Source organism: Bison bison, unplaced genomic scaffold, assembly GCF_000754665.1.
Source record: "Bison bison bison isolate TAMUID 2011002044 unplaced genomic scaffold, Bison_UMD1.0 scf7180017864293, whole genome shotgun sequence".
Taxonomy (NCBI): Eukaryota; Metazoa; Chordata; class Mammalia; order Artiodactyla; family Bovidae; genus Bison; species Bison bison.
In genome coordinates this window covers 158,564-170,333 of record NW_011494865.1, presented here as the reverse complement: position 1 = coordinate 170,333, position 11,770 = coordinate 158,564, and the positions used below count along the sequence as shown (strand labels likewise).

The following is an 11,770-nucleotide window of genomic DNA, read 5'->3' as shown; positions in this document are numbered from 1 at the left end:
GAAATTTCTTCAAGGGATGCAAAAGGAATACAGGGCCGATTTTTCACTTCCCACCAGTTCCGTTTACTCAGACACAGCTCCAGGCCTCCCTCGTGTGTGTCTGTGCTTCCCACCACCAGGGAGACAGGAATGTTAACACCTGCTCTCTCCGTTCCCCAGTGCCATGTAACGAGGGCTGTGGGGAGTGAGTAGCTACTCAGAAATGCACAGGGAGGAAGAAAGGAGGTAAACTGGGTACGTCCTTCTATTGAAATTTTAGTCTCAGGAAGCAGACCCTGACGTGCTAAGCTCAGCAGCGCGGGGACTTGCTGCGTTGCAAAGATTTTCTGTCTTGTGTGCGAGTATAATTTGTCTCTTTATAAAATCTCACTATCATGTCTTGTTGGCATAAGGCTACATATATCCTTTCAGCATTCATCAGCAGACCGCTGAATAGAAAATCAGCCCATGAAGAGCCTTTAACAGCTTATCTGTGACTTACAGGGTGGTTGAATGAAGTGCAGAGAGGCCTATCATCAGAGAGATGGTGGGGGGCGGGTGCTGGGGTGAGTCACCTTCACAGAGGCACCATCACCCTCGGGGGTCCTTGGCCTCCCTGATGGCTCCCCATCAGAAATGCCTCTTGAGTGAATGCCACTGTCCTCATCATGGTGATCACGCCCTGCACTAGATGGCCCATCCCCATGTGTCCCCTCCCTCTGGCTTGCAGAGGCCCCCTGTCTGTCCCTTAGGCATCCAAGTGTTTCCACCACAGTGCCCTTGCACTTCTCAGGTCCTCTGCCTGGAATGTTCTTCCCCCTTTATTCTCGTGGACGACTCCTCCTGGACTTTCAGGTTTTAGGGGAACTACCACCTCTTGGGAGAATCTTCCTGGTCACCGTGGTCAACTTGGCAGCCTGGGCTTGTGCTCCTGTGAAACTTAAATTCTGATAGGAAGAAATAAACAGCACCTGAGTAAATGTAACGGACAAGGAAATTCCGGGCAGGAGTAAGTGCTGTAAAGGAGAGAACACTGATGAGATTAAAATAGACTTGGGGGTAGGGGGTGACAGGGTTCTGTGGCACTGAGTGGATGCCCAACACACGCTTGCTAACTGAGTGAGAAAGGCATGGTGGGTTGGGCCTGCAGGCACCCACCTGGGGCTCCTTGGATCCCTTTCCTGACTCTGTGCCCAGCCTCACCTTTGCTGATGAAGGCTCAGGGACCTTCAGAGAGCAATTATCTTGCAGCAGCAAAACAGTGGATGCCTGGATATTATTGTTGTTGTTCAATCGCTACGTCATGTCTGACTCCTTGTGACCCCATGGACTGTAGCACACCAGGGTTCCCTGTCCTTCACCATCTCCTGGAATTTGCTCAAACTCAAGTCCATCGGGTCTGTGATGCCATCCAAGCATCTCTTCCTCTATCACCCACTTCTCCTCCTGCCCTCAATCTTTCCCAGCATCAGGGACTTTTCCAGTGAGTTGGCTCTTCATATCAGGTGGCCAAAGTATCAGAGCTTTAACATTAGCATCAGTCCTTCCAATAAATATTCAGGGTTGATTTCCTTTAGGATTGACTGGTTTGATCTCCTTGCAGTCTGATGGACTCTCAAGAGTCTTCTCCAGCACCACAGTTAGAAAGCATTGACCTTCCTGTAACCAATGACTAACCAGGGTGAGAGTACGAAAGCCAGCTGCTCTGTTGCTTCTGGGAAAACTCCAAGGTGCAGTTTACTCTCGAGCTCCCTGTGGGTTCAGGCTGATGTTAAGACTTTGCCCATAGTCACGCCCTTGCCTGGCTTCCTCCCCTTCCCTAACCTCCTTCCCCTATATCCTTCCTGATTTCTCCTGGAGCCCTTCCTTCATAAATCACATTCACTCAATTCCTTGGCTCACCTTAAGTGTATCTGGGGGCAGCAGAGAAAGCCATCTACTTGGAGTCAAGAAAGTTGGGTTTCCTTTCCCCTCTGCCATGTACCAGCTGTGTGATACCTTTATTGTTGTGTAACTTTGCTGTGCCTGCTAGCTCCTCTCTGAACATTTGGGAGTCATAGTTGCTGTGAGGATAAAAGGAAGCTGCCAGTGCGAATGTTCCCTGTAGCCAATGAAATCCTCTACAGATCCAATTACATCATATATGGGAGCAAGTGTATAGTTCCTAGAATAAGTGACCAGAGGAACATTGGAAGCAGTGGGAAACCATGTTCTGGATGAGAAGATATTTCAAGAAAGTATTAATAATCTGTAGGGACTTCTTTGGACTTCCCTGGTGGCTCAGTAGTGGAGCTGAAGGAGATGTAGTTTTGATCCCTGGGTTGGAAGATCCCCTGGAGAAGGGAATGGCAACCCACTCCAGTGTTCTTGCCTGGAGAATCCCATGGACAGAGGAGACTGGTGGGCTACAGTCCATGGGGTTGCAAAGAGCGGGACATGCAGGGACTGGGTGGTAGTCCAGTGGCTAAGACTCTGCTCCCAGTGCAGGGGGCCCAGGTTCAATCCCTGGTCAGGAAGCTGGATCCCACATGCAACTCAGACCTGGCACAGCCAAGTAAACTAAATAAACACTTTTTTAAAACAGAAAGTAGTTGGCAGCATATTTTACTTTTTGATGCTATTTTCAACAGCAAGGAGAAAAAAAAAGTCCCTTGCTACCTAGTTTTAGGTCTAATAACATGACTGCTTGTGGGAAAACTAATTAGAACCACTAATAATTCCACTGACCTTCTCTGACTTGGAAACACCTAGTAACAGATACTGTATCCTCATGAGACACGGCTCAGCTTCCATGCTCAGAGTGTTAGCAGCAAGCGGATAGCTCTTTTAATTAAATGTTTGATACAATTAAATAAACAGCAAAATTCCTGGAGTAAATAAGCTAAGTGCTCCCAGAAGATTAATGGCAAATACACCAAGAAAGTCTGCAAAATAAAAATCTATATTGAATCAATTTATTTTAATACCGTATGCAAGTGTATTTATTTTTTGTTTGTTTTAATCATGAGTATCTATGTAACAACTCAGGTTTATAATACTTTTCAGCCATTTGCAGCATTAGTGCTTGCTCTTGGAGCCCGTGGTGTGCTCAGATGACCTTGGGGTTAAATTATACATAGAGGAATTCATCCCCCTCGAAATTATTAAAGAAGTTGGAATGTTGGTGGCAACCATTTTCAAAATGTTGGGTGTTACCATGGTTGCTGAAATCTGTCTCTGGGAGACAGATTGCTGTATTGGAAAAAGCAACACCATAGGGGTCAAACGAATCTAAGTTCAAATCCTGGCCTGCCATATAGTAGTTGTATGGCCTTCAGAGTGTCTGTCTCTCCACGGCCTAATTTCCTGATAGAGGGGTTTAATACCATTCTGGCAAGGTTGATATGAGGATTAGGGGTAATCCTCACACCGTGCCTGGCACGTGGCAGGTAATCCTGTTATAAATGTTCTTTCTTCCCTCGCCTCCCCACTCCTCCAGCCCCTCTCTGCTGCCTCTCCCCGCTCCTTCTTCTCCTCCCCCTCCTCTTGACCATCACCGTTGCCTGATTTGAACCATCCCTCCTTTCTGGGGTCTGGAATGTTATTGCACCGACAGCGAAAGAGGGAGTTCGGGGACTGAACCTTGTGGATGAGCCCATGAATGTGTTCTCATGGAGTCATGCTGGGTGAGCCCCGTTCACCACCCTCATTGGCTGAGTGGAGGCCTCTGAGCCTCTCCACCCTCTTAAGGGCTGGGGCAGTTTGATGCTACATCCGGAAGCACGTGGCTCCCCAGGTGGCTCAGTGGTAAAGAATCCGCCAGTGCAGGGGACACAGGGACACGGGTTCACTCCCTGGATTGGGAAGATGCTCTGAAATAGGAAATAGCAACCCACTCCAGTATTCTTGTCTGAGAAATCCAATGGACAGAGGAACCTGGCAGGCTACAGTCCAAAGGGTTGCAAAGAGTCAGACATGACTGAAGCAACTTAGCATGAACACACGTAATCTTATTGATGGAGGAGACCTCTGCACCACCCCTTCCTGGGCTGGAGCCCACATTTGTTTCTTCTGCACTCTCAACTCTCTGGAAGAAAGTTACCTTGGAAATCCATTCCCGTAAGAAACACATAGAGAGTACATCATGGGAAAAGCAGGGCTGGATGAAGCACAAGCTGGGATCAAGATTGCCAGGAGAAATATCAACAACCTCAGATATGCAGATGACACCACCCTTATGGCAGAAAGTGAAGAGGAACTAAAAAGCCTCTTGTTGAAAGTGAAAGAGGAGAGTGACAAAGTTGCCTTAAAGCTCAACATTCAGAAAACTAAGATCATGGCATCCAGTCCCACCACTTCATGGCAAATAGATGGGAAAACAATGAAAACAGTGATTGACTTTATTTTGGGGGGCTCCAAAATCACTTCAGATGGTGAATGCAGCCATGAAATTAAAAGACGCTTACTCCTTGGAAGGAAAGTTATGACCAATCCAGACAGCATATTCAAAAGCAGAGACATTACTTTGCCAACAAAGGTCCGTCTAGTCAAAGCTATGGTTTTTCCAGTGGTCATGTATGGATGTGAGAGTTGGACTGTGAAGAAAGCTGAGCACCAAAGAATTGATGCTTTTGAACTGTGGTGTTGGAGAAGACTCTTGAGAGTCCCTTGAACTGCAAGGAGATCCAACCAGTCAATCCTAAAGGAAATTAGTCCTGAATATTCATTGGAAGGACTGATGCTGAAGCCGAAAACTCCAATACTTTGGCCACCTGATGTGAAGAACTGATTCATTGGTAAAGACCCTGATGCTGGGGAATTTTGAAGGCAGGAGGAGAAGGGAACAACAGAGGATGAGATGGTTGGATGGCATCGCCGACTCGATGGACATGAGTTTGAGCAAGCTCCAGGAGTTGGTGATGGACAGGGAAGCCTGGTGTGCCGCAGTCCATGGGGTTGCAAAGAGTCAGACACAAATGAGGGATGGAACTGAACTGAAGAAACACAGAGGGTGCCCTTAACACTAGGCCCTGGGCTTCCTGCAAGAGTCATCCTTGCCCCTAGCTATTTGTCACACTGTAGGTTAGGACGCTTTAGGGAGTCGTGACATTAATTTACAGATGGTGGCCATTAAAAATGTAGTTCACCATGGCTGACGTTAGAGGATAATCCCAGGTAGAAAGCGTGCTGTGATGTGGTATGTGTCTGTGTGTGTGCAGGGCAGAGATGGAAGATGTGTCATGAGTCATGCTTTTAAAAGTTTGACAGCCTTTAGTTGAACAGGAAAAGGTTCCTCCATCTGGGTGTCAGGCTGAGTTTAGAGTGGGTGATGGTACAGTCAAGGCCAGAGAAGTGTAGAAATTCATCCCCGAGGTGGACTCCCTCTCTCTATTGTTCTGCAAACCAAAGGCAAAGAAGGAAAGGATCTCAAAGAGCTGCGAGCCTCCTCAGCTACAGATGGTGAGTGAAGGGGAAGGCAGTTAGGCAAACAGGCCGTCGATGTCTCAGGAGATTGAGAACGGCTGCTTCAAGGCCTAGATTTATGAGCAGAGCCGCTGCCTTTGTGCCCCCGAGCAGACAGTTGCCATGCCATTGCGCTGGGGTAGCGCCTCCCCCTCCGAGGTGATGGGTTGTGACGCCGCTTGCCTGAGTGAGTGCAAAGAGCATTCTGTTGTCTGCACACACACACAAACACACACACACTCCCAACGCAAGGCTCCCAGCAGGAGGATCTCATTTGGACAATGTATGGATACTTCCCCCCAATCCAGTTACGGCTGCTTATTAGGCAGCAGCATGCCTAATTTAAGGGGGACAATCTGCAGCTGGAAATTTTAATTAACAGTGAAATGAAGTGTGAGTCTGGAAAAAGGAATAATGGTTTCCACGGGCCTCACCCTGGGGTAAACTTGGACGCTTCCTTGGGCAGCTCTCAGTTCCGTGGAAGACGTGCTGGCCTGGGACTCTGAGAGACCTCTGGACCCCAGTGCTGGTGCTGCCAGAGGTTCACTGGCTGGTCTTCCCTCTGGGTTACAAGGTCCTCACCTCTAAAAGAGGAGAGATCACTAGTGAGGGTCCCGGAGGATTGATAGAGTTCAGACCTTAGGGCTGCTTACAAGGAGTGTAATCTTAAGAACACTTTGGTCACCTGATGTGAAGAGCCAACTCACTGGAAAAGACACTGATGCTGGGAAGGATTTGGGGCCGGAGGAGAAGGGGACAACAGAGGATGAGATGGTCGGATGGCATCATGGACTCAATGGAGCTGCGTTTGAGCAAACTCTGGGAAATGGTGAAGGACAGGGAAGCCTGGTGTGCTGCAGTCCATGGGATCACAAAGAGTCAGACATGACTTAGTGACTGAACAGCAACAACAATCTTAAGAAGGTCATGTAACCTCTGTGAGCCTTGGTTTCCTCATCTGTGAAACCAAGCCTTGAAGGTTAGTTTCCTGGCAGAGTTGTTTTAGGGTTTCCCTGGTAGATCAGGTGGTAAAGAATCTGCCTGTCAACGTAGGAGACCTGAGTTCGATCCCTGGGTCAAGAAAATCCCCTGGAGAAGGGAATGGCAACCCACTCCAGTATTCTTGCCTGGGGAATTCCATGGACAGAGGAGCCTGTCAGGCTGCAGTCCACATGGCCTCAGAGTCAGAAAAGACTGAGCGACTAACACACACACAGGGTTGTTGTATTAAATGAGCCAATATTTGTTAACGTTCTTGGCACATTGCTGGCCCCAGCCGAGTCCTCAAGAAGTGTTAAGTCATATTATCATCACTTTCTGGTTCCAGAATTCCATATTTCATAGAAAAATGAGGTCCAGATTACATTTTTTTTCCCAGAATGATGGTAGAAATGAAAAGTGAGAGTTTTATTTTTTTAATTTATTTAAAAATTTAAAAATTTGTTTTTAATTGGAAGATAATTGCTTTATAATGTTGTGTTGATTCCTGCCTTGCAACAAGACGAATCAGCTGTAATCATATATATAGATCCCCTTTCTTTTGAGCCTCCCTCCTACCCCCTCATCCCACCCCTCTATATCATCACAGAGCCCCAGGCTGGTGCCCTGTGTTATACAGTGGCTTCCCACTACCACTAGCTATGAACAGTTTTATTTTGTGAGTGCTTCTTCTGTTCTAGATACTATTCTTATTACTTGACAAACGCTGTAATTTTAAATCTTCCCATTGACCCCAAGCAGAGAAGGCAATGGCACTCCACTCCAGTACTCTTGCCTGGAAAATCCCATGGATGGAGGAGCCTGGTAGGCTGCAGTCCATGGGGTCGTGAAGAGTCAGACACGACTGAGGGACTTCACTTTCACTTTTCACTTTCATGCATTGGAGAAGGAAATGGCAACCCACTCCAGTGTTCTGCCTGGAGAATCCCAGGGACGGGGGAGCCTGGTGGGCTGCCATCTCTGGGGTCTCACAGAGTCGGATACGACTGAAGTGACTTAGCAGCAGCAGCACTGACCCCAAGAGGGAAGTACTGATGAGTTTCCTACTCTGCCGACAGGAAATAAGTGGAAACAGTGGGAAGGGAAGTGACTTCACTAAGACTCTACAGTCCGTAAGGGACTCATTTTGGAACCTGTGAAGCTGAGCTCACACTTAATAACCATCACCTTGTGCTGTCTCTAGATTTTAACTGTATTTCCAGGACTTAGACCCAGTCTTCTGGATGCCTAATCTGATTAGATTACCCCAAACACTGAAGATGTGAGCAGATGTCAAGAGGAAGAAAACCTTTCTCTCTCCTTCTGGATTCTTTTGCCTGGTCTTAGAATTAAATTAACGTGAGGCAGACCAACAGGAGAAACTCTAATTTAATTTTGAATGCACAGGAACGCCCTCCCACCCCCCCGCCGCCTTATATGGGAGGTTCAGAGACAGTAAGATAAAATCAGGAAGATGTGCCATCCCAAGCTAAAGAGTAGAGTAGGAGCCTGGGGCTGTAGAGGGAGGTGGGTGATTCACAGGATGATGAGAAGAGCAGATGTTCAGTAATTAAATGTTTGCCTGTCACAGGTCATAAAATCTTATTTCTGATAATCATTCTTCTTATGGGCAAGGCCCTCAGTTTAAATTCTTTGAGGGAAGGGGGAAAAGTTTCTCTTGAGCCCATGGGATCTCGAATGCCTTCAGCTCAAAATAATTCACATGCCAAATGGGCGTATCTGGGGGATGGATAAATTAGGAGCTTGGGATTAGCAGATACAAACTACTGTATATAAAACATAAATGGCAAGTCCTACTGTATAGCCCAGGGAACTGTGTTCAACATCTTGTGATAAACTATAATGGAAAAGAATATGTATATATGACGAATCACTTTGCTGTGTACCAGAAGCTCACACAATATTATAAATCAACTCCAGTTCAATAAAAAAAAAATTTTTTTTAAAGAATGGAAAAATTCAGGACCAGACAGCTTCACTGGTAAATTTTACCAGTTTAAAGAAGAATTAACACCAATCCTTCTCAAACTCTTCAGAAAAATAGAGAGTAAGGGAACACTTCCTAACTTATTCTATGAAGCCAGTATTTTTCCTTGATAATAAAGTAAACAAAGATATCACAAGGGAAAGAAAATGATGGGCCAGTGTCTTGTTGCTTTGGGTCTTCCCAGGTGGCTCAGTGGTAAGAAAAACCTGCCTGCAGGAGGTTAAATGCAGGAGATGCGAGACGTGGGTTTGATCCCTGGTTTGGGAAGATCCCCTGGAGTGGGAAATGGCACCCCACTCTAGTATTCTTGCCTGATAAATTCCATGGGCAGAGGAGCCTGGCGAGCTACAGTCCACGGGGTCACAAAGAGTCAAACAGGACTGAGCGACTGAGCACAAGCTCATCGTTGCTTTGTACTGTTGGGTTAGTTTCTCCTGCACAGCAGAGTGAATCCCCTCTTCCCGGGATTTCCTTCCCATTTAGGTCACCACAGAGTGTGGAGCAGAGTTCCCTGTGCTCTATAGTAGGTTCTCATTAGTCATCTGTTTCATCCATAGTACTGTATATATGTCAATCCCAATCCATCCCACCCTCCGCATCCTCCCTTGGTGTCCGTACATTTGTTCTCTACATCTTTTTAAAATATTGATGCAAAAATCCTCACCAAGATACTAGCAACCCAAATCAAGCAGGAGCATATAAAAAGAATAAGATGTCATGACCAAATGAGATTTATCCCAAGAATGTGTAGGTGATTAAACATATGAAAATAAGTTGATGTAACACAGCATAAACAGAGTGAAAAAAATAACCACATGATCAAAGTGGGACATCTTGGGGAGGACTGTTCTGAACAGACAATCTCAGCCAGTCAGGGAAGATGAGGGGAGCATGGACAGTGAGCCATTACAGAGGCTCAGGAGCCGTACTGGACATGGGTATGCCCAGGAAGCTAATGGTTAGTATGGAATCCAGCTCAAGAAACCTTCATGGAGCCTGGCATTGTGCCTGGGATGGGTTGCTATTGTTTTAGTTGCTAACTTGTGCCTGACTCTTTTGTGACTCCATGGACTGTAGCCTCCAGGATCATCTGTCCATGGGATTTTCCAGGCAAGAATACTGGAATGTGTTGCCGTTTCCTTCTCCAGGGGGTTTTCCCAACCCAGGGACCGAATCTGTGTCTCCGCCATTGATAGGCAGATTCTTTACCACTGAGCCACCAGGGAAGCCCCTGGCATGTGTTAGGCCCTCAATAAGTACTGCCTGCCTGCATGCATGAATAGATGAATGAATGAATGATGGCTAGAGAATGAGTAAATGATAACATAGAATCATTGTAAGGGAAGAAAAATGACTGTCCCTCTACCCTTCTAGGTTCTTGGTTGAGACCTCCACTCCCCATAAAAAAAAAAAAAAAAAGACAGATTAACAGGAGAAAAACATGTATACCTCCTGTATATATGGGAGATACCCAAGAAAACTAAGGAACTCCCTAAAATAGCCCAAACCACCAGCTTAAATTTTATCTTCAGCTGAAGTCATAAGAAAGATGCAGAGCGGTGAGGGTTGGGGATGTGTGGCAGGGGGGAAGGAAGGTTCTAGGAGGTGACCAAGAAAAGCAAATAAGCAAGGGTATGGTCGTGATGCAGATTTCAGTCACTGCCTTCTCCACTGATAAGAGTTTTAGAGATTTAGTCATTGTCCTCTTCCAGGTTACAGAGAGGAAGACACCCTTATAAATGTAAGATTTTTGCTTCTTCCAAAAAGGTTAACTTGGACTCAGTTTCCAGTTTCTCCTGTGTCTGCTGTATCTTAAAAAAAAAAATAACCAGCCCCCCAAAAATCCATATGCCAGAGAGGCATATTTGGGGATGGCAAATTCTGCTCCCCTTCATCATCTTCTGTTGGAATGTACTGGAAGGAATTGTAAATGGAGTCCAGAAATGGGAGTGATTGATGAGGATCTCAGGAAATGTCACTGTAAAACTGATGAATGAGCTAACGTCATGCATTTACTCCAGCTCAACTAGCATTTCCCGGCTTCTCCCTGTGTCCCTACCACTAGGCCAGTCTCTCTAAAATGCCATCCAGCGGGCATCTATTGCACACCCAGCCGGGCCCTATGCTGGGCTCCAGGGAACAGTGGGGAACAAGACAGACTCTGTTTCTGACTTCCTGGAGCTCCCAGACAACTGGAAGGTGTGATTAAGCAGAAAGAAAGCACAGAAATGAATGGGTTTCTTCTGTCCTGCGGTGATGCATGCCGATGTTTGACTCCTGACACGAGGCAGAGGATGGCTGACTCTTCTTTCTCCTCCTGCTCTCTCTCTCTCTGTCTCTCTGCAGTTTCAGAGACCTCACGACTATTCCCCGCCCTTTCGATTTGGCACGGTGCCCAATGGCAGTACGGAGAGAAACATCCGGAACAACTACCCCTACATGCACCAGTACATGACCAAATTTAACCAGAAGGGAGTCGAGGACGCCTTGGTCAGCTTGAAAACAGGGTAAGGATGGTTTTTCTTTTGCTCTGCAGGCCTGCCCGTCCATGCGCCTTACAGACAATGACTGCACGCCTCGGTGCTTGTCTGTTTCCCCATTGTAATTTCTCAAGAGCTGGAGGTCAAGGAGGCCCGCGCTGAGGGCTGTTTTTTGTTAATCTGATGAGAATCCAAGCCTTCCTTCTGAGTTGTATTAAGCAAAAAGCAAATCCAGGACACTTTGAAATGCAGAGAACCAGTGGGATCTCTCAAACTGATAAAGAAGTTGGCCCAACTCAGTGGGATTATTTTAGCCATAGGAAGATCTAAGGAGATGGAATTTATATAAAGTGGTGAAAACAAAGTGCTATCAATTTTTATCTGATTTTAGGTAGGAGTTTATGAGGTGTAGCTTTCTGTAGAAGAGTGTCACATTGAGGAAGGAGAAAGGAAATATGGAGAGAAAAGCAGTGAGAACTCAGTCTCTCTAGAGGAACAGTGAACATTCTCGTCTACCTGTTGGCATGGTGGAAGTTAGCAGATGCGAAATAACTGAGGCTGTAAACAGAAGACCTGTTTTATGACCTCAGACAATTAATCAATCACCCTCAGTCTCATATGTGAAGTGGGAATGATGATAAGACCTAATTCTTAGGGGTTTTAGGAGGATTAAGAGGAAATTTACTGTAAAGCATTTCAGATAGTGCCTGGCACTGAAATGGGACCTAATTGCTGGTGTTATTTGGTGTAAAGGTTAAATTCTATTCCGTGGACTCTTCAACTTTTTGAAAAGTCAGGGATGTGTGAAATGTGTTTTTGAAAGGGTTCCATTAAAAATAATTTTGTTTTAAATGGTGGGATTGTTTAAAGAGGAAATTTTTGC

The 11,770-nt window shown here is 46.1% G+C and overlaps 1 protein-coding gene across 2 annotated transcripts in view; it reads left to right on the top strand.

The window, feature by feature from the left end:
* Window positions 1-11,770, top strand: part of GRIN2A (glutamate receptor, ionotropic, N-methyl D-aspartate 2A) — a 442,009-nt gene that overhangs the window by 360,410 nt on the left and 69,829 nt on the right. For both annotated transcript variants that reach the window (XM_010850655.1, XM_010850656.1), the window contains exon 9: window positions 10,754-10,914. In XM_010850655.1, the coding sequence (XP_010848957.1) occupies window positions 10,754-10,914 (161 nt within the window). The remainder of the gene's footprint in view (window positions 1-10,753; window positions 10,915-11,770) is intronic.